The 24,130-nt window shown below is 38.0% G+C and overlaps 1 protein-coding gene across 1 annotated transcript in view; it reads right to left on the bottom strand.

The window, feature by feature from the left end:
- The window catches only part of ccdc88c (coiled-coil domain containing 88C), a 76,252-nt gene extending 54,080 nt beyond the window's left edge, over nucleotides 1–22,172 (bottom strand). The window contains exons 1-3 of the mRNA XM_067366644.1: nucleotides 21,753–22,172; nucleotides 18,522–18,622; nucleotides 14,293–14,401 (exon numbers count right to left, since the gene is read on the bottom strand). Coding sequence (XP_067222745.1) covers nucleotides 14,293–14,401; nucleotides 18,522–18,622; nucleotides 21,753–21,812 — 270 coding nt within the window. The 5' untranslated portion in view covers nucleotides 21,813–22,172. The remainder of the gene's footprint in view (nucleotides 1–14,292; nucleotides 14,402–18,521; nucleotides 18,623–21,752) is intronic.
- Between the last annotated feature and the right edge of the window lie 1,958 nt (nucleotides 22,173–24,130).

Genomic DNA, 24,130 nt, shown 5'->3' with positions numbered 1-24,130 from the left:
TTTGATTCTGAATGAGTTTGATAGTGCTCAAGCTAACATTACACACTGTTGGAGAGATTTATAAAGAATGAAGTTGTGTTTATGAATTATACAGACTGCAAGTGTTTAAAAATGAAAATAGCGACGGCTCTTGTCTCCGTGAATACAGTAAGAAACGATGGTAACTTTAACCACATTTAACAGTACATTAGCAACATGCTAATGAAACATTTAGAAAGACAATTTACAAACATCACTAAAAATATCATGTAATCATGGATCATGTCAGTTATTATTGCTCCATCTGCCATTTTTCACTATTGTTCTTGCTTGCTAACCTAGTCTGATGATTCAGCTGTGCACAGATCCAGACGTTAATACTGGCTGCCCTTGTCTAATGCCCTGAACATGGGCAGGCATATGCAAATATTGGGGGCGTACATATTAATGAGCCCGATTGATACGTAACAGTCGGCGTTATGTTGAGATTCGCCTGTTCTTCAGAGGTCTTTTAAACAAATGAGATTTACACAAGAAGGAGACAATGGTGTTTGAGACTCACTGTATGTCATTTCCATGTACTGAACTCTAGTTATTCAACTATGCCGAGGTAAATTCAATTTTTGATTCTAGGGCACCTTTAAGAAGGAGAAACATGAGAAATATTAGATTGGGTATTGACAAAAAAATGAAAAGAAAATGAAAAAGGTACACATCACTCTTCATCTGAGATGAAAGGATGGATGGAGAAAAGGGCTGTGGGGGCCATGGGACCCCTCTCCAGTAAAAATAAATCAATAACACAGCAGTGATGGAGCTCTGGGATCAACACTACTGCCAATCACATTTCTCCCACTGAACATCAAGGAACATCAGCAGCTGCTTCTTTGCCCAGTGAGACAATACCAGAAAACTAATGGTCTCAGAAAAATGAATCTCTGTAATAAACTGTTCAGGGTCACCGAGTATGTACATGCTCCCTGTAAGGATGCTATTTTGGATTCCAAATGCAAATAAATATTTAGTTTGATGGGTAGAAAGTCAAAGCAAATTGACCGTTCATGCTTATCACAATACAAACATGACTAGAATAGGCCAAGCTCAGATGAATAGAAGTGAGTAACGGGAGTATTCAGAGCCATTGTGTTCCATTCTGAGACTGCAGCCATCACAGATACAGGAATGAGGAAACGCAAGAATACTTCACACGAGAAACCGGAGAATGTTTGAGACTGTTTATTGTCCAGCAACAGTACAAACGCATACAAAAGGCTTACTTCACTAAACTATGGTTGCAAATCTGTATTTCAATCCTTTATTTTGTAAATCTAAAACAGAGCCACAGATGGGTTCTTTGGAAGGGCTTTAGATTTTTTTTTAATAAAATTTACTTTTTTTTTTACATTTGATGTGCGTGTTAGTTTATATGCAAACTTTGGTGTTGCAATATACCAGAAATTACAATAACAGGGATATTAAAAGTTGTTGTTGGTTGGTTGTTGTTGGTTGTTGTTGGTTGGTTGTTGGTGGTTGCTGTTGTTGTTGTTGTTGTAATAATAATGATCATATACTACACAATACACATACAATAATACTGTAAATAATCAGTTGGATTTTACTGATATTTTTTCACAGATAACGATAAAATCATTACTGTAAATCATTTTGGCCACGACAATAGTGTAATGAAAATCTGATATAATGACAGCCCTATTGCAAACACACACATATATTATATTATATTATATTATATTATATTATATTATATTATATTATATTATATTATATTATATTATATTATATTATATTATATTATATTATATTATATTATATTATATTATATTATATTTATATATACGTATGTTTCACAAAAGCTGCTAATTTCTCAGCAAACACACATATCTTCAAACGAGGCACAATTTTCCCAAAACAATAGACAAATACAAAACGGTATGTTCAGGAAATATAAAAAAAAAAAAAATTGTGTTCTTGCACCTGAAATGTACAAAATGCATGCTGCTCTGAAAAACTTTATTAAAATTATTAATCATCATTGTTTTAAATAAAGCGTATTATGAGTTTTCAGTGTACCTGAATGTTTTATGGGCTTAAAGTTACTTCATAGTCTAAAGTTATGGTTTTGTATTAATAGTTTTGAGAAATGTGTTTTCAGTAAATGTGTCTTAGCAGCTTGGAGAAAGTGTAAGTTTCATTTTCTAATTTTACACTGGAGAAAAGTGAAGCAAATGTGTCCCATTGTCATGATTGACACACATGCTGGTGCCAAAAAGGGGCTGATCAATGATCATGGTGGTCCTCTGTTACAGTGACCCAGATTGCAGTTTTGCCTGAGGGTTCTTCATAGAATATGCAATGGAGAAACCCACAAATGATCAATATCTAATTCACCAGACCAGATCATGCCACATGTTCACCCTGAGCTGAGGTTATGATTTAGACTTTGGCACAGCTTGATTTAGATTGCTCAAATAGCAAGTGTCTACGTCTGTTTATGCCCGTTTGTGTTACTGAAAGCGAAGGTCAATTTTACCAAATTTGTGGCCCCATTTCTGTGTGTACTAAGTGACCCAGTGTTCTATATTCACCCTCCTGTGGAGTAAACCACAGGCTGACTACTGCTCTGTACATGAACACACACCCACATGGTAGATAGATTTAAAATAAGCCCAATCCACTGAGCTCCTGTACAAACACTGCAGACAACATTAGAACCTAAACAGTTCTTTATATTCTCAGAATAGCGTGTTTTCAAAAGCTCCAAATATACTGCATATGAGGGTGTGACGAGATCTCATGCCACGAGATCTCGCAAGATTAAAACGTGGTGAGATGTCTCACGATATTGCCATGATTGATTATGAGGGTGAAATTAGGACAGAATATGCCACCGCTAAGTTTACATTACACCTCCACTGTCGTTTTGCTTTTTACAGAAATAAAAACCATTTAATTCAGTTGGATAATGGTCGCTTCAATCCCATCCAGCTCATCTAACATGAGCTGCAGTCTCGTGAGTGCAGCAGGAATCAGAGATTACTGATCATGTGATGAGATGACTGACAAGACCATGGCGGAGGATTCGTTGCACAACAGAGCCCAAGCGTCTGACAAATGTATTGAAGAACTGGCGCTCAGCAACGCCACTCCCTATTCAAAGTGAAAGTAAAACGCAAGCATATATTCAACGGCGTTCCCTATCGATATGGTTCACCCACACTGCATCGCTAGGTGTATTTTCATTTCATGCCAACTTTAATCTTTATTTCAGTGATTCATATTTAAGTTAATTTGAAGTCTCCCTGTAGTCAATTTTATATCTTAAAACTCATCTTTGACCACCAAAATGAAATTTTTTTTTTTTTTTATCATGCCTTAAAATAGCTTGAATGTGAACTCTACACCCTTGGTTCATTTAGTATCACAGACCTATGAATATGCTAATTAGCCCCGCCTCCACTCACTTTATTCACAAGCTCAGAGATCCACTCGGTCAACTTACTGAGGTAAACGCAATGGTATCGCTTTTTACAACGTCGGACACATAACGGTAATTAATATGATTAGCCTTTTGCTTGACTACGTTATCAAACAGCTAATAATGTGTTGCTAATGTTACACAAACCATGAACGTTCATCATAACATCGTAATATATCGTAATATCACGCACACCCTATATTGCTAAATATACCAAATTTTTTATACAAACAGAAAAATTTACCAGTATGTCTTCTCAAAACTGCCCTGCTTCGCAGCATGCTAAACATGCTAAAGCCCGCCCACACATTGACGTGATTGGTTACAAGGTAGTTTGCGACATAAACACCGGATATTTCAAACCGCATTTTTGAAACGGTCTTTAGATTACTGCAGCTTTAAAGAGAAAATACTCAGCAATGATGCCGACTTATGAATTTGCACATAGTTTGTCTTAAAGCATTTTAAAAACACTATATAGACATAGACAAACAACATTAAAAACTTGATTTTCACCACAGAGGGACTTTGGCCAATATCCAATATGTTGTGTGTCTCTCTAAAGGACATAAAGGAATTCAGTGGTCCTTCACGTTCAAAGCAGAACATTTGGATCATTTTTTTAAACACACAATATAGCAGTGTCAGTCACACTGTTTCTGTTTTAGGATGTGTAATTTGAGCCCATATTCAAGGATCTATTGGCAGAATGTAGGGAGACATAAAAGCTGGAAACCACATAAAGACCAAGACCTCACATAGTGTCCAAACAGAGGAGCATAAATAAAAATAAGTCACTAACAAGTGAACAAACTGTACACAAAGAGCCCAGGTGAGCACTGCTGCTGCTATGTGACACAGTCACATGTGATGTCACCACTTCCTGTTATCAGAAATCTTATTGCTTTTTTTGAAATCTTCACAAAGCCCTAAGACCAAAATAACAGCAAAGCATAATGCACACATAAAGTATTTGGGTTTCTGTAGTTGCTGAGGCAACTTTAAGTCAAGAAAACTCAGAATTAAAGGATTCAACCCCAAATCCCTGTACAGAACAAAAACACAAATGGCTTAGAAAGGGAAACCTAATTCTTACAGGCTCTGTATGTGCGTGGACACACCAGCTTTCACCTCCCATTGACTCCGAGGGCAACAGCAGGGACAGAAGGGAGAGAAAGAGAGGCATTCCAGACTCCCTGGCAACTCCAATTGACCTAGAGAGCCATACCACCTCCCTCTTTACCCCAATTCTTTATTAAATAAAAGCAGCCTAGTGGAACCTCCCCCCACCACTGTGCCATTCCACAGAGGTAGAGTGACCACCACAGCAGCTGGACCAAATCTGAGTAGATGTTCAGATCCCGGCACCTACCTTGGGACCAAAAATACACCAGAGCGGAGGAGAAAGAGACTTCTTGACTTGACCAAGAGGAGGGGGGCTATGGGGGCTTCAACTATTACCTTTTAAAGAAGTTTGATCTTTGACCAGTGACCTACAGAGGACATGTTTGCTACATGTGTCACATTCGGAAGCAACAGATGTCCATCAAAGACGGGGAAGGGTAGAGTTGCTCCATATGGCAGCTAATAAATAGAGAAACCTTCAGTCTGGAGTTATCTGGAGCAAAAACAAGGGGCGACAATAGACATACATACACACAGATCTCTTAAAACAATACAGACTCAGACATGACCTGATTTATGCAAACAAGCATCATATATAATGAGCATGTAAAATGTGTAACGACAACAGTTAAAAAAAAAAGAAAAAAAGTTTGTTGTTGAGAGTTGTGTCTTGTCGGAATGATTAACTTTGTGTACTGCTGAATGAATATTAGTCAGAATGGCAAGAAAATATTACTTATTTAGCCAGTTTATGAGGCGACAAGTTTGTCAACTACATTTCCCATCATTCTCTGAAGCAGATAAGATATGATAACATACACATGAGAATTAATTACATACCAAACATCATGTCCTAATCAATCTCTAATCAATGTTAAATCAGGAGTTTGTCCTGCTGCTAATACCACACAACACTTGAGCTTCACTAGGAAAACTATAAAAAGCATGCTGTGTAGTGTAGCATCATTGAAATTCAAGGTACACGTTTTATGCTGTGCAAAGCGTTGTAAGTATGAGAGAGCGTACAAACACTCTACACACCGTTCTGATTGTGATTGTGTCATTCAGTGTAAACAGACAAATTGCTTGTTGCTGAAATCTTGTTGCTTCACACCTGGTCAGGCCATGTGCATCAATTGCTCTTAAATTTGTTGCACTAACAAGTGACAAAGTTAAAAAGAATTTATCTTATTGCATTGTAATTACAACTTCCAAAGTCATTCAGCACGTAGAAAATTCCCAGGAAGACTTGAAATAGACTCATTAGGATTTTACATTACAGCTTTTCCTGAGTCTGATCTCCATTCTTTTGCACAACGAGTGAAACTCTGATCTCATTACACACATGAAAACATGATGTGCCAAAGTCTGTGGTAGCAAACGTTCTGGTCTCTCAGCTTGGAAATCCGCAGACAAGTAATTCAACAAGTCACTTTTGTGTAGAGAAAATCTTTGTATCGTGTAATTGTTAAGTGCTGGCAGAGAAGAGAAAGAGGCAGAGAAAGTGCAAGAGATTGAGAGGGTAAAAGAATACACGAAAAAAAGAGACAGCTTTAAACCAGTCCAGAGGGCTTTGTTTTTGGGTTTCCCACAGCAGTCTGTCTCTGGAGGGGGTTTCCTGTGTTCAGGGACAAACACACAGGCCTTTTAAAGGTAGTGAACAGGAGCAAGTGCATGTTCATATCAAAGCGACATTTTGAGTACTAAATTAGTCAGGCATAACAAGACAGCCAAAATGACGTGTTATATCTACATCCTGAACTGAAGCAGATCATGCAGAAATGAAATGAAGTGTTCGAGGAGAGCCCAGGTATATGGCAAAAGGGAAACTGTACACCTCTGGGAACAGCCATGTCATCTCCACTGTACGCGAGCAAACAGTAGAACAAAGAGCTGGCAAGCTAGCTCAAAGAGACACCTCCCTTCTTTCAGAGCTACATTGAAGCGAAACCTGTAAAAACCCGCCAAATGTGTGAGGAACGGCAATTCGACACATGACTGTCCTCGTTTACAGGCTTGCGTGAGGATTATTCACAAATTCTACATATGAGTCTTAACCACATCCTTTCAGACAGCTAGTGAACTGAATCAAACCGAGCAGATTGTACATGTGGCGACAGTGAAGAGGGGTTTATGCTTTCACAATATTGCATATGGAACCAAGGAATACAGCCAATCACGGACTGGAAGGGAACGCTTAGAGTAGACTGTCGGGCTAGCTGAAAAAGGGCAGGTGTAGGGGGCAACCATCAAAACCAACCCATAAACAAAAACAGCTAGACAAACTTTGAGACACATTTTTGAATGAACCATTCTAAAACAAAACAGCTTCGACTGAATGTCCACACATGATGTTAAGTGTTGTTGTGGTCCACTGTAGTTCATTATGCACGGGCCCTGGGCAGATCAGGGGCCCGGCAAGGCCACATATCTCATGTTCCAGCTCTGAGAGGAGTCAGCTTACAGGAGCTCATGCTCTCAACAACTTGCTCTTCAGACAATAGGCAGGGAGGAACCAACATACTACCCATCCCCTCCCCCAGAGGTCCATTGTTCCCACTGTCTGTAGCCCTGATCTCTGGTGGGATGCTTTCTGGCGAGCAAGCACAGAGTCATTTTAGAGCTAATAAAGGGGATGGCAGAAAGTGTGGCCAGACAGCGAGAGATGACACTGAGACAGTCCAACCTACAGTCCGAACGGATTATTCTACATTCTCAATTCCTCAATGAAACTGGGGCAAATCTGGTCAGTGTAGATTAAATCACCCAATGTGAAGGTTTAGGCTTAAACCTAAATCTAGGCTAAGCTGGGAGAATGCATCATTTTGGCATTAGATCTTGAACACAATCATAATCGGGAATCTCTTTCGTAACCTCCCGTGAGAGAGATATTCAACTTCAGATCAGGAGTCCTTTGAAACTATCGAGGGCCTATCAATGATCTGTGGGATCTAAACTTAAGAGGATGTTGTTTGTGGTCTACCCAGGCTGCAGTAGTACATGCACCAAATAAAGAGTGATCACATGTCCATATGTTTATCCAAAGAGAACCAATTAAGATCATCTTTAGTCATTCCCACAAATCTGCTTTAAAGTACTGTAAAGTCAAGTAAATGTGAGTGAGACAAACTCATGCAAAAGTTGGCATCACGATGCCCAGATGGTGTAGGTAGTTTCCAGGGATATGCTAGGGTGATCCAATACGGTTTTTCCTCGAAAATGGTTCTGGTGCAAGAGCCAGTTCCTGCCTGGTTAAGGTTTGTGGAAGCGAAACGGTTTCCACTGACTTGAGAACCAAATGGTAATGTAAAGGGCTTTCGCATAGGAGGCAGTTACTAGAACTACTGGCGGAAGTACCCGGATTTTGCTGTGTTCGCACTGCAGGGACTAGGAATGATTTTAGTTCTAGGAACTCCATTTAGGGGAACTAAATCCTATTTCAGAGTAGGCTCTAAACCAGCAGTACAGGAACTACCAGTGATGTAAGTGTATGTTGATTGGTCAAATGCATGTCAAACACCAGCACCCATCATTTTTAAAGAGCCGTAGAAACACATTTACTTCACAAAACAACCCAATATGGGTTGAATTAGTTATCAGGTAACTATCCTAGTAACTAGGTCCTATAACTGAGTTCCTAGAACTATTGGTGTGAAAACCCCCTTAAGACATTACTTTGTACTACTTCATGTGACTACATAAACAGTCTAGAAGATTTTTTTTTAATTTGAATAAAATATTAATAAAACAATTTTCCACTCTCCACATTATAATGCAATTTGTTTGTTTTCCAAAATGGCTCAATGATCTCAATCAATGGAAATCCAAGGGATTTGTTTGTCAAGCCAAAAAAAAAAAAAAAAAAAAATACAAAAATAAATAAAAAACATTGTCTTACGGCTAAAAAAGTAAGCACACCTCTCCTTAATAATCATCATGATTTGAGCCATCATTCACGTCTGTAGCACAAATGAGATGGAACAAAAATGCACCAATGTTTAATAATTATTCTTTGTGGATTTAAAATAGCATGAGCAAAAGTAATATCAAGACTTGCCTTAGCACACACCAATTAATCACTAAAATCATCTTCCTTTATAGCACTCACTTCCTGTGCTGCTGCTGCATGAACATGCTCAAATAATATGTGCTATTTTACCCTTCATGTCAACAGCCACATTCCAGTTTACAGATCTTTTTAGAAATTAATGACATTGTTCGACTTACTCACATGAGCATAAAAGACCAGTCTACAGCCATCTGCTTATCTCACTGACCTTCTGGGCCATTTCTGTACACAGTGCCTGAGATCACTGTTAACACTCAGATACAATGTAGTTTATGGCTGAGAGAAAAAGCACTTTGCAAATAGAAAGAATGACAGTTCATCTCAGATTTCTGTCTTGTGGTGATCTCCAATAGAAAGTTCCAGCTATTTCTGCAAATCAATCCAAATTAATAGAATGAGGAAGACAACAAATTTATTAGTTCCATTTGTGAATGGTATATTGTCACTGATATTGATTGTGATCATGTAACAGTATAGATATTTGATATTTACTGTTGATTTTCAATAGTGTGGTTGGTGTTGGCATCTATGTCATTGATGGTTCTTTAAAAATATTTTAACAATGCAATCACAGGTCACATTTAAAACAATTTAAGCAGAATCTACACCAGGCAAGTGCAAAACTAATAACTAATTACATACATTTGGGGTGATATACCGCGTTTGGGCAAACAATGGAAAACATTATTATTTTTTCTTACTCCATTTGGTGCAAGTTAAGTGTTACTAAATATGGCACTTCAATCCACTGATGTGTCACATAAGGCAATACATTTGCATAGCAGATGCGTAAGCAATGCGCTGATGCGTTTGAATGCAAATTTGTTGATGAAAAAGATACCATACATGTTGATAAGGTACTGCTAATCTATAAGTATAGCAAAAAAAAAAAAACTCAACTGATGCCAAATTCATTGCACGACACAGATAGTGATTTTAACTAATTTGTACATTTATTGTCACTTAAACATTATTTAAAAAAAATACATTATTTAACATAAGTAAGGAACCTTAAAGAAAAATCCCTTATCGAGTCATTAGTAACCGCATAATACAAACCCGATTCCAAAAAAGTTTGGACACTGTACAAATTGTGAATAAAAAAGGAATGCAATAATTTACAAATCTCATAAGCTTTTTTTTTTTTATTCACAATAGAATATAGATAACATATCAAATGTTGAAAGTGAGACATTTTGAAATGTCATGCCAAATATTGGATCATTTTGGATTTCATGAGAGCTACACATTCCAAAAAAGTTGGGACAGGTAGCAATAAGAGGCCAGGAAAGTTAAATGTACATATAAGGAACAGCTGGAGAACCAATTTGCAACTTTTTTGGTCAATTGGCAACATGATTGGGTATAAAAAGAGCCTCTCAGAGTGGCAGTGTCTCTCAGATGTCAAGATGGCCAGAGGATCACCAATTCCCCCAATGCTGTAGCAAAAAATAGTGGAGCAATATCAAAAGGAGTTTCTCAGAGAAAAATTGCAAAGAGTTTGAAGTTATCATCATCTACAGTGCATAATATCATCCAAAGATTCAGAGAATCTGGAACAATCTCTGTGCATAAGGGTCAAGGCCAGAAAACCATATTGGATGCCCGTGATCTTCGGGCCCTTAGACAGCACTGCATCACATACAGGAATGCTACTGTAATGGAAATCACAACATGGGCTCAGGAATACTTCCAGAAAACATTGTTGGTGAACACAATCCACAGTGCCATTCGCCGTTGCCGGCTAAAACTCTATAGGTCAAAAAAGAAGCCATATCTAAACATGATCCAGAAGCGCAGGCATTTTCTCTGGGCCAAGGCTCATTTAAAATGGACTGTGGCAAAGTGGAAAACTGTTCTGTGTTCAGATTAATCAAAATTTGAAGTTCTTTTTGGAAAACTGGGACGCCATGTCATCCGGACTAAAGGGGACAAGGACAACCCAAGTTGTTATCAGCGCTCAGTTCAGAAGCCTGCATCTCTGATGGTATGGGGTTGCATGAGTGCGTGTGGCATGGGCAGCTTACATATCTGGAAAGGCACCATCAATGCTGAAAGGTATATCCAAGTTCTAGAACAACATATGCTCCCATCCAGACGTCATCTCTTTCAGGAAGTACCTTGCATTTTCCAACATGACAATGCCAGACCACATACTGCATCATGGCTGCGTAGAAGAAGGATCCGGGTACTGAAATGGCCAGCCTGCAGTCCAGATCTTTCACCCATAGAAAAAAACATTTGGCGCATCATGAAGAGGAAGATGCGACAAAGAAGACCTAAGACAGTTGAGCAACTAGAAGCCTGCATTAGACAAGAATGGGACAACATTCCCATTCCTAAACTTGAGCAACTTGTCTCCTCAGTCCCCAGACGTTTGCAGACTGTTATAAAAAGAAGAGGGGATGCCACACAGTGGTAAACATGGCTTTGTCCCAACTTTTTTGAGATGTGTTGATGCCATGAAATTTAAAATCAATTTATTTTTCCCTTAAAATGATACATTTTCTCAGTTTAAACATTTGATATGTCATCTATGTTGTATTCTGAATAAAATATTGAAATTTGAAACTTCCACATCATTGCATTTTGTTTTAATTGACAATTTGTACAGTGTCCCAAATGTTTTGGAATCAGGTTTGTATATTAAGGTAATTAATTAATTCATTAATGACAGACAGACAGACAGATAGTAAACTGTTGCTAGCCATAACATTTGAGTCACCCAATCCAGTGTCCACCTCATTTCTTATCAAGATGAAGCAACAGCACAGAAGTGTGTCATGTACTAATTAGGGTCCAAGGTGTCTGTGAGGGACCACCATAGTGTATCACAGTTTAGTAGGACATAAGAGAGAGGATACCCATTAAAGAGTGAATGACCCAACTCCTGAAGCACTACAAACACTAAAAACAAGCAGGCCAAATCTGCAATGAGAGAGCTAATGTGTAACAAAAGCATTTCCTTTGGTCATTAGCCAAATGTCTTAAGGACAGCATTTCAGAGGGTCTTGAGCCTTGCAGTTCTCACATTACAGTGACCCTTCCCCCTCATCTAGACCCCCATAGGTGGGTCTCTGGGGGAGCGATTAACACAGGATAAAACAACACATCTGGTTCTGTTCAGCAGAGCGCTGACCCAAATCAGATGCTCAAATGTTGCTTTTCTGTAGTCTGTTTCCTGGATCAAATAGAAATTTCTCTTGGTTGAGAATGAGCACTTTGTGTGTGTTTTAGACAAGCCGCATGAGAAAATCGAGATTGTTGACCAGTTTCGAACGACAGAGACAACCCAGAGTGTGTATTTACCACTAAGTGTAAAGCATTTTAATGAATAAACCAAGTTAAAATATAAAATATCTGACCGATAGCACTTCTTTTACAGTGCTTGGTTAAAACGATACTTATGCCAAGGTGAGGGCACTTCTGTATGAACACAGACTTCTCAGTTACTTATTACTGAGCCCATTGGGTGACCTATAAAAATACACTAAGATGAGCTCCACCCAAGCCAAATATGTGGTTAAGGGGGCCTTCCATCACTGGAAGTGTGATTACACATCAGTGTGTGTGTGATTACAACATTCTGATGCTCTGCCAAAAATCTTGCATAATATATAATAAGAGGTTATTTTAATATCTCAGCTGCTTACTGCAGAGTGTGCAATTAAACAGGACAAAGAAGGGTACTTTACTAGAGGTTCTGACAAAATATTAATTGCTGGAAAAATGTTTGAATTAATTATTAAAAAAAAAAAAGGTTTTGAGTGTATTCAATGACTCATTAATACATATCTGTTTCATTACTGGAAGAATCAGTTTTTGAATGAATCTTTTGAATTAATTATTCAATGACAATTTTTTTTTAAGTCACTTGTCGCCAAATAGTGGGGTAAGATGTAATTGATACAACCGTTATTTTAAGCGCCAAGTTAGTTTCAAAAGGTGTTTTGCTCCATTTTGATCGCTATTGTAGACTACAGTGTTTATATCCTAACTTTAAACTCTTATCTCAGCGCTTCTGTGATCATTTGAATATTTGTAACAACAGTGTGGTTCAAAACTGCTCTCTCTGGCTCAGAGCGACAGCAGATTAAATTCAAGGTTACATTATAAAAACTGAAACTACAATGAAAATGCTTAGCATGCTTTAAGTTTGTGTCCCTACTAGTAAGTTTACATTAAAAATGTCTAGCTGTTCTGTTAAGAATTCTGTTAAATCTGTTACACTTTAATTACTAAAACTAAATAGAAATGTGTTCACAAAATAAAAACTAAACTAAAACTCAATTAAACTAATTGAAAAACGAAACTGAAATTTATAGCAAATATGAAAACGATATTTAAAATAAAAACAATAATAACTTTGATAACATGCTAGCTTGAATGTGTGTGTGGGGGAATTATTTATCTATATTTTATTTAAAATTTTAAACAAGTGTGAGTAAAAAAATAATAAAAAAATTGTGACTGACACACACAATCAGTCTTCTTTCACTGAGTTGGGATGGAAAGCAGTGAGGTTTGAGCAGGAATGCTTTGGAGACGCTCTGCCAAGAGAAAAGGGGGTCAGATGTGGCAAACGCTTACTCAGATGGTGGGACGCTGCCCAGAACCAACCAAAGCAATCGAAAGATTTCAACTCCAAAAACCAACAACATAAAAGCCTCCTTCCAGCAGTAATTTTGAGTGAGAACTGTTTTCTCTGAGGCCATTTTCTCTGAGTCAATGATACATTTTGTCTAATATGGTGTTGAGAAAGACTGTCCTTTCATGTCTCCCTGTTTTCTTCACAATAATTACTATCATTATGACTACAGCCTCTCATAAAAAAAAAAACTTTTAGTCTCTTATAGACCACCTTCAACTCCATGAGGTCTTGAAAAGCACTCTCACTCCGATTTTATCACAATGAACATACACACATTTCTTAATATCCTTTTAGATTCTAATTTTTAAACTTTTCTAGTGGTCTTGTGACACGGAATGATCCTTTACTAATTATACTAATATAATACTAATTACTAATATATTGCGCATCCCTGGTATGTACTATGGATGGGTCACGATGATCAACAGGTCCAACAAGCCAACTAGCAAAATGGTTGACAGGTCAACTAGCAAAATTTTCTTCATTTTTAAAGGTTATTTTAGTTTGAATATCAATAAGAAACATGTCTGATTGGTGGCTGCAGACATGACTTTTAACCATGAAATTATGCACGCCATTCATAAATGATGTCATTCAGACAACTCACCAACTAGTTGATTTTGAAAATATATATTTCTGCACATCTCTGCTGGTTGCATTCACATAATAACTAAGATCAGAAGTTTAGACAGGCTTGACGTAACAGAAACTCTTCTATGCGGATAATAAAATAAGGCCCCAGCTACCCACAATCACAGTCACATCTGCAGACAGGTTTAATTCTCATGACACCAGAATCACCACCTTGTGTCTGAAGAGACCAGCCGCTGTCTGCCATCTAATACAACCACAATGCGGTCTTAAAAACAAAATAAATAAATACATTTAAAAAAGCCTCTCAAGCTCTTGGTTTCTAGTGATCATCAGGAAGTACTTTCCCATTTCAACACGACATGGAGGAAGAAATCTTACCTGGTAGTAGTTTTTGATTTGCCGGATGACAGTGTTGAGGTTTTGTATTCTCAGGTTGACATCATTGTTGACTTGTTTGTTCACTCGCTGATTCATGGGGCTTGGGTCTCTGTGGACCAAAAGCAACAAGAGTACATTTGAAAACCTTCACGTTAGCACAATTTTAATAGGGCTGGGCAGAATGTTACGACTAGCCATCCAACAACCTAATCAAGTAGTTATATCTACCTATCTATCCATCCATCTATCATCCCTCTTTTTAATGACTTAGTAGACCTAATTATACAGGACTTCCTCAAGACCAGCCGACTAGTCGTTCAGATAACCCAACTAGAGGTGGCTACAAATAATCATTATACATCTTTTTGACAGTTTGAGATATATTTTTATCCATTTTTCCTTTACTCTTTGAAGTAATACAAGTCTAGGTTAATTTTTTTAAAGGGGTCCTTGGTTGTGATTTCACTTTTTTACACTAACTAAAGTGTATAATGTTGCTGTTTGAACATAACATCTGCAAAGTTACGTCGCTCAAAGTTCAATGCAAAGGGTGATATTTTCTTTTACAGAAATCACTTTTTAAGGACCACAACAAATGGCTGCAACGAGCTTCTTCCCAGGTTGGTGAAATCACAAACCCCAAAATTTACATAAACCCCGGCCCCAGAAACACACAAAAGGGGGTGAGGCCATGTTGGGAGGCTTTAGAGAAGAGGAAGAGTTGTAGTAGAGTGTTGTTAACATGCCGTCATTTTACGCCGGACTGCTTCACAAAAGAGGGTCAATTCAACGCTGGATTTGCACAAAAGATTAACATGACGGCACATGCTAGTGGATGAGTTGAATCAACTCCACAGCAACTACATAAATTTATCCACTAACCATTCAGAAACTTCCAGTTTCATTCTAAAAGTTGTAACTTCTTCCTGAGTCTCTCCATCATCAGTGTCGACTCCGGTTTGAACAATGTAAGGCTGAACACGTTACTGACAATCCTCATTTTGGCTGTGTGAGATTCTCCAGCTTTGTTGTTGTTGAGCTGTTAAAGCTCCACCCTCTTCTGGAAAGGGGGCCGGGAGCAGCAGCTCATTTGCATTTAAAGGGACACGCACAAAAATGGTGTGTTTTTGCTCAAACCCAAATTTGACAAGCTATAATAAATGATCTGTGGTGTATTTTGAGCTGAAACTTAACAGACACATTCTGGGGACACCAGAGACTTATATTACATCTTGTAGGAGCATTATAGGTCCCCTTTAACTGGAATAATTTTACAAAAAGTCTGGCAAAAATGTTATAATATTACTAAGTGTTATATTTCTTATGAATCTGCCAACTGCAACATAAGAAAAGGCCATGAATCATTCCACTTCAATACACTTGGACTCTCTCATTTCTGTTCCCAAATCCTTTCAAATTCATAAAATCCGTCATCTCTCTTTTGGCCTATTTTCTGCCCTTTTATTCACTTCTAATCCATATTCACACCCTTTACTGTGGGAATGTTTCTCAAGTTTAAAAACCAGATGCAGTGTCTTATTTTTATCTGTCATAATGATAAAACGCACTCAACTCACTGGTTTACATCTTGGCATCCAATGATCCAGTCCAGAAAGCCTAACCAATATGAAAGTGTGTTATGTCAGAATAATTTGGAAAACTTGTTGGTTTAAAGGGGTTATGACATGAGAAATCAAAATGTGGCTTGATCTTTTGACATATCAGGTTTTTGAAACATTAAAACATCCTGCAAGTTTCATAGCTAAAACATCCTTTCTTTAAATCAAGCTTAAAAAATGGCTCATTTTGATACTATGGGATCTATATAGAATAAAGCTGCCTCAAAAACATTGCATTATGTTACTTTGCATATAGATATTTTTAAGCAAATCCGTTGAATCAACAAATATTTTCCAAAAGATTCTGACATAAGTAATTAGGTTTTCATATCACTGGACTGGATCAGTGGATGCAGAGACTGAAGCCAGTGAGTTGAGTGACGCTCAGAGGAGGATCCTCGGACAGTTCTGAGGTCCTACATAGACTCTGTTTGTGCAATCCTCATTTACATTTGTTTTGTGAGAATGGCATGCAAATTCTGCCAGCTTGGCCCACAAATTCCCGCTTGCTAGTGAAAGGACCTTAAAAGATCAGGGTCAGTTTTCTTTTTTTTCCTCTGCTGTCTGGCTCAACTGCTTTCTATTGCCTGAAGCCAAGAACACTGCATTGAGTTTCACTTTATGTGCCGTTTTATGACCATAAATATTGCAACTGACAGCATGGTTGGAAAAACAATGATTGTTTGGTAAAAGTAGAAGTAAGACTGATAGGGAGCACACAGAGGACATCTGCCAGATGGGATGCGTTAGCATATAAGCTCATTTGCTAACAGCGATGGTGTTTACCGCATACCTGGTGCATGAAAACTCTGGCAAAGGTATTGGTTTGCTGCAGGCATACAAGTGTGGGCACATTATAAATGGATGTGGGTGAAGAGAAAGAAGCAGTGTGTACACTGCCTTCAGCATTCCACATCTCCACTCATTTGTAATGGTTCAGTGGAAACACAATGGACACCTGAGTAAGTGAGTCTTCATACTAACAATATACAATAACTCATTCGGTTCCAAAGCTCACATACATATTAGTTAATGTTTGGGGCACAACTATAATCAACTACAGTCAACTACATATAATTAGACTGGGTTTTGGGTTTACTTGACCCCAAACAGATGCTTCTTTACTTTATTTCCATTCTTCTTATCTAACTTCTGCTTCTATAGGGAGAGCTTATATAGAATGAGTTATTGCATTAAAAAAACAGGTTGCTTGAGGGGAGGGATTATTGCCCAGTCCTTGCGCCAATGTACATATAGATGTTGTTGCAAGGGGAAGGTGATGTTAAAGGGGACCTATAATGCCCTGGTGTAATAAGTCTCTGGTGTCTCCAGAATGTGTCTGAAGTTTCGGCTCAAAATACTCCACAGATCATTTATTATAGCTTGTCAAATTTGCCCCTATTTGGGTGTGAGCAAAAACACACCATTTTTTTTTGTGTCCCTCTAAATGCAAATGAGCTGCTGCTCCCGCCCCCTTTCCAGAAGAGGGCGGAGCTTTAACAGTTCAACAACAACAAAGCTGGAGAATCTCACGCAGCCAAAATGAGGATTGTCAGTAACGGTGTTCAGCCTTACATTGTTCAAACCGGAGTCGACACTGATGGAGAGACTCAGGAAGAAGTTACAACTTTTAGAATGAAACTGGATGTTTCTGAATGGTTAGTGGATTAAAAAAGGTTAGTGGATATATTTATGTAGTTGTCGCTCCATTAAAAAATTTCAGTTTTGATTTCAAGGAATCATGTCACCTAAGGGAAGTAAAATGGGTTGCAAACAAACGCTGTTTCGTGTTGACTTTAAGACAACTATAGGAATGAAACTGATGCAGTCAGTCCTCCAAGAGACATGATACGCAGAGAACATGACACCAGGCAGGCTACAATAATTTATCGAGGACAGTGACGAGTGTCTGAGGAGGACAGCTCATACAGTACGTGTGCCGTCTTCCCATTAGACATGAATGATGCCCCTCCCACCTGCCCCCCAAATTTATAGAGAAAATATTTCCTTTGTCTGAGGAGGTCTAGTGTTTAAGCCCCTGATTATGGCAGAAGGCAGCTTGAGTAAAAGTAGGTTAAAGGACAAAGCTGATGCAGCGGGTGTGAGAATTCATTAACAGTGGTTTTATGAAGCACAATCTAAATGCACAAACTTCAGGTGTCAAAAGTGTAAAGAGCTGCTTTGCATGATGCAAATACTCTCAAAGAAGGGATTTCCTTGTTCATTCGCAACACACAAAAATGCTGCCTAGTCACCTGTTTAGCTGAGGTTACAGCTTGAGCTTACCAAAACTTCCGTGACCTAACGTTCAGTCAAACTCAGCTAAAATATATACTGCGTGATTGCTAACTGATGTTACACATGACCTTAAATCTCAAGGCAAAGTACAACCCCAAATCAGCCACAGACCCTTTATTAACACACTAATTATACAAAAGGAACAAAACCGATGGAGCGTGATGATTCGGATTGAGTGTCTGCACAGTTGGATAGCAGCAGTAAAGGATAGGATGTGGTTTCTAATGAAAAAAAGATAGGCCCACAACAGCTGCTAGATTACAGCATGTACGCACAGTCGCACACATACACAGTTCAGACTTTGTCACTCACATGTGTGTCATTATCTTATGGAGGAAAACACCATCCACTAAATCCATGAACATAGAGAGCTTGTCTTCTGAACCAGACCCAAGCGGTCCAAAAGTCTTAACCTGTAAAAAAAGAAAAGAAGAAAAAAAGTTAGTAGTAATATCATGACAGGATACATGCACAGCTGCACATAAATCAGCCATGCTTTCTGTTTCAGAACAGAACTGCAGTGTTCACAGTTTTAGACATATTTGTCAAGAGAAACTTGCATAAAAGTCTGTGCAAAGTAATTATTGTTTACTCCAAAGCTTAAATACAACTGTCTTCCCCTTATTTTATGTGTGTCTGTGTTTATTTCAATGTTATAAAGTATCAGGGAACAGACAATCATCAACATGGGAGTGTTGATGATTGTCTAATGTTAATGGGTTAGTTCACCCAAAAATGAGAATTCTGTCATTACTCACCCTCATGTTGCTCTAAAGCCAAAGCTTTCCCTATTCAATCTTTTTTTATCTCGTTCTAAAAAAAATTCTGTAAAAACGGCGTTGTTTCAAGAAATATCTAAGTATACACAAAACCACTGAAACAGACTCAAAGCGATGTAGTATAAATTCCAGACCAGTATGTGGCGCTGTAATTCTGCCACAGAGATACACTAAAAATGGAGAAGACGACTTGGAGCGTGTACATAAACATATGCAAATTTTAGTAAAGCTAATAGGCTCAGTAGCTTTGAGGCACGAACACAAGCATGTAGTCCGCCATTGTTGTTGTTGCGGTTACGTTGTCTGACTAGGATGACATCATCGTTTCACAAAATATACAGATTGGCTGTACACACAAAAACAAAAGGGTTTCGTTTTCAGATTTATCCACTCTGGGACCCGGTTAAAAAAAAAAAAAAATTAAAAATAGCGGTTTCAGGCTCCCAAAACGCCGGATCCGTCTGGACGAAGCTGCGTTACGATACAAAATTTTTACGTATACAGTTAAACACATCTCTGTGTGGACAGGCTTGTTCATCTTCACAACACAAATTAAAGGGTTAGTTCACCCAAAAATGAAAATTCTGTGATTTATTACTCACCTTCATGCCGTTCCACACCTGTAAGACCTTTTTTCATCTTCAGAACACAAATTAAGATATTGTTGATGAAATCCGATGGTTCAGTGAGTAGGGCTGGGCGATATATCGAATGCTTTTGTCACGCGCATTTCGTCAGTAAAGCTGGTTCCCTGATTACCGTTAAATCGCCATCACCTGCTTTCAAATGAAGCGGCATTTAATAGACAGAGCCGTAGATCACTGAAAAGTCACGCAATATCGCGTTCAATATCGATATGAGTCGCCGTCGATATTGAACGCGATATTGCGTGTCTTATCAGTGATCTACGGCTCTGTCTATTAAATGCTGCTTCATTTGAAAGCAGGTGATGGCGATTTAGCGGTAATCAGGGAACCGGCTTTACTGACGAAATGCGCGTGACAAAAGCATTCGATATATCGCCCAGCCCTATCAGTGAGGCCTTCATAGCCAGCAATGACACTTCCTCTTTCAAGATCCATTAATGTACTAAAAACATATTTAAACCAGTTCATGTGAGTTCAGTAGTTTTACCTTAATAATATAAAGCGATGAGAATATTTTTGGTGCGCCAAAAAAACAAAATAACGACTTATATAGTGATGGCCGATTTCAAAACACTGCTTCAGGAAGATTCGGAGCGTTATGAATCAGTGTATCAAATCATGATTAAGATGATTTCAAACTGCTGAAATCACATGACTTTGGCGCTCCGAACCGCTGATTCAACATGCTGATTCATAACGCTCCGATGCTTCCTGAAGCAGTGTTTTGAAATCGGCCATCACTATATAAGTCGTTATTTTGTTTTTTTTTGGTGCACCAAAAATATTCTTGTCGCTTTATAATATTAATATTGAACCACTGTACTCACATGAACTGATTTAAATATGTTTTTAGTACCTTTATGGATCTTGAGAGAGGAAATGTCATTGGTCCTTGTGCAGGCCTCACAGAGCCATCGGATTTCAACAAAAATATCTTAATTTCTGTTCCGAAGATTAACAAAGGTCCTACGGGTGTGGAATGGCATAAGGGTGAGCAATAAATGACAGAATTTTAATTTTTGGGTGAACTAACCCTTTAAGATTTTTGATGAAATATCAGAGCTTACTGTCCCTCCACTGACAGCTATGCAACTACCATTTTCAAGCCTCAGAAAGGTAGTAAAGACTTCATTAAAGTAATTCATGTGACTCCAGTGGTTTAACCTCAATTTTATGAAGTGATGCGAGTGCTTTGTTTGCCCCAAAAAATATAATTTACCATTTTATATACAAAATATTAATCTCCAACGCACATTCACACAACAACATCTGCTCTCACGTCAACACAACACGCATGCGTCTTAGTGCTCTTGCTTTGGAGATTAATATTTTGTAAATAAAGTAGTAAATTATATATTTTTATTTTTTTTGCAAGGAACAGAAAGCTCTCTAATCTTCATTTGTGTTCTGAAAATGAATGAAAGTCGTATGGGTTTGGAACGACATGAGGGCGAGTAATTAATGACATAATTGTCAGTGTTGGCTGAACTATCCCTTTAAGATGGTGACATATGAGTTGGAAACACACTGGCCAGAGAAAGCACAGCCAAACAGGACACAAGGGTCAGGGTAAGGGGGTCATAGGAAGTTCTGCAGGTTTCACTAAACCCTGTCAAGTGTCATTAAACTCTTCATATAACATGCAAGTACATAAAAAAAAAAAAACTAATGTTTTTCTGTTAAACTTATGTTTAACATTTAGTGGGACTTATTTAGGAAAAAAAATACTATTTGTCACATTATAGTTGTAAAACGTAATTCATAAGTTGTCACATAAAGTAAAACATTTTAAATAAAAATAAAATGAATATATAACAAAATATAAATAGAATATGACAAAATAAAGTTAATAAATGCAACTTAGTTATATATTTTTTTAAATAAATATAGATATTAAAAAAAAAAAAAAAAGATTAGTTTAGGCACAATTTTATTATGTTCATAGACATCTGCTAAATGTAGAGCACGTGTCTTTCCACTATAGGGATGATAAAAACATCCAGCCCACATTAGTATTGCTCAGTTTTGTACTGTCAGTGACCGCTGCTGAACAAACTACACAACACAAATACAAACTCCGTACACGCAGCAGGTGCCATCATGTCTTTGTGACTTACCCAAACCACAAGCGGTGAATCCATGAAGTTAGACATCAGTTCAGACACTGTAATATCCATTTTGTGGGGGGAAACAGCAAACACCAAATACCCACGCAAGAGTTAAAATTGTTTGCAACTTAAAGTGCGTCTAAAGAAATAAATAAAAACCAAAGTGCGTCGGATTCCTCTAAGGCTTTATGTACTCCACATTACTGTCCGTCGCAGAACAATGCAGGGGACGCGAATCAACTCCATTCTGGAAATAAAAAGACATTCCAAAGGTTTAAAGTGATTTGCAATCCCAAAAGTGAAAGGTACGAACATAAAAGTGAATCGATACAGTGTACGCGGACTTGCACCATTAAAGTTCAACTTCTCGCCATTTACTCTCAGCTTCTGCTAGAGTTACTTTGTCGCCGCGTATTCAACCTGTACCCGCAGTCCCGCACACGAACAGCACAGGAGATTGACATGCTCATGAGCCAATCAGCGGCGCGTTTCCACTGGCGGGTGGCAGTAAATCGACCAATAGCGGACTCGTGGATACTGGGTTTCCATTCAAAATGACGTAAACACAGACCAAACTGTTGTCGGGACAACCAGACCTCAACTGTACAGCTCGTTGGCACCCTCAGCAGGTAAGATTTTTGTACACCTCAAAAACTTGCCTTTGTTTACCACGTTTCCGTGCTTTATAGGTGAACAATTAACGATAAAATTACTCAGGTTGGCCTATTATTAGACACCGAGTACAAGCGTTAGTTTATAAGGACGTGAATCACTAGCTTCATCTGCCCCCTCAGTTTCGCGGGTTTTGAATACAACTTAAAATAAAATAGAACAAAAATAAACTTTATCTTTGGTTGCAGGATTATTGTATGCACATTTTGAATACAAAATATGTCATTTACGTTCATTGCGTATGAAGTTCACAAAACCGAATCTTGAGTTTCGGCGGGTTTGTTGCTTGACCAAAATAATCATAGATCACCGAAAAGTTGTTGCATTTAAAATATATATTACATATCTATTAAAATGTAAAGGATTGGTTCACTTTCAAATGAAAATTTCCTGATAATTTACTCACCCCCATGTCATCCCACATGTTCATGTCTTTCTTTCTTCAGTCGAAAAGAAACTAAGGTTTTTGATGAAAGCATTACAGGATTTTTCTCCATATATTACTGCCCTCCACAGGTCAAAGTTTGAACTAATTATATACTTGCACTAGCGTATTGTATATGACAATTTAGTTCAAACTTTGACCTGAGGAGGGCAGTAATACACTTAGCAGTGTCTACACTGCTGGAATTCTAATACAGAAGAAGAAGAGAGCTAAGCTGTGTCTGAAACCGCTCCCTATCCACTATATAGGCTGCGTTCCACTCCAGTTTTAGACACGCACTCGCGAACTTCCCTACACACTTCCCCTCGGGGGAATCCCTGCCGCCATTTTGAAGTGCGTTCCACTTCGTGAAGTGGACGAGGGAAGTTTACATGGACAGACCCTCGCTCCCTCGATTTTAACCGAGGGAGCGAGTCTACTTCACATGTACACTTCAGGCAGCTCCATAACCCACAATGCAACACGATTATGACGTCACCGCATATTGCGTTTAATTTACCCTACCACAAACAATTCTATGATATATTAATTATTTTTTTAAACATTTAAAACTCACATATATACATATAGAATGCTGTATTAAACAAATTTGTAAGGGGAAAAAATAAATAATAAATCAGCTCCATTGCGGATTCCAAGTGATCAAGAGCTTAGGATGTTCCAGTTTAGCCCATTGCAAAGGTTCCGCCAGAAGTGGGCACTCGTGCAACGTAAGCAATGACGTACATCCGAGTCAACGAGACCGAGGGAAGTTAGCGAGGGAAGGGTATTTAAAAACCGAACTGGAACGCAGCCATAGTCCACTATATCGGGTGTCGGCCATTTTGTAGTGGTGTCCGAATTCTGAGTGAACGACTTCATTCCCTACATTCGTTCACTACTTTATACCCACAATTCTCTCTGATTTTGAGTGTACATTCCATGTACACTTGCTGAAGCACTATTTCCCAAAATCTAATTTTTTAACCTTTTTTTTTTTTTTTTTGATCACTACTTGAATAAAACCTACTAAAATGTAGGGGGACATTATTATATAGATGAATTAAAAAATGAAATTATATTAATAAAAATATTATTTTAATTATTAAAATATTATGTAGGTGTTAAATCAATTTAATGTGTTTTACTAACAGCAATGTGTTTTAATAATTTGTGGCACTGTTAACTCATTAAACTTTAAAAGATGATAATTTAGTGGATGATTTAAAAAAATTTGTTAATCATAGGTAGCGTATTCAAATCATAACGGTCGCCTGAGGGCGCTCAAAGA

The sequence above is a fragment of the Chanodichthys erythropterus genome, chromosome 18 (assembly GCF_024489055.1).
Source record: "Chanodichthys erythropterus isolate Z2021 chromosome 18, ASM2448905v1, whole genome shotgun sequence".
In the NCBI taxonomy this organism is placed as follows: Eukaryota; Metazoa; Chordata; class Actinopteri; order Cypriniformes; family Xenocyprididae; genus Chanodichthys; species Chanodichthys erythropterus.
The sequence above is the reverse complement of the archived record's forward strand: the minus strand, read 5'-3'. Positions and strand labels throughout refer to the sequence as shown.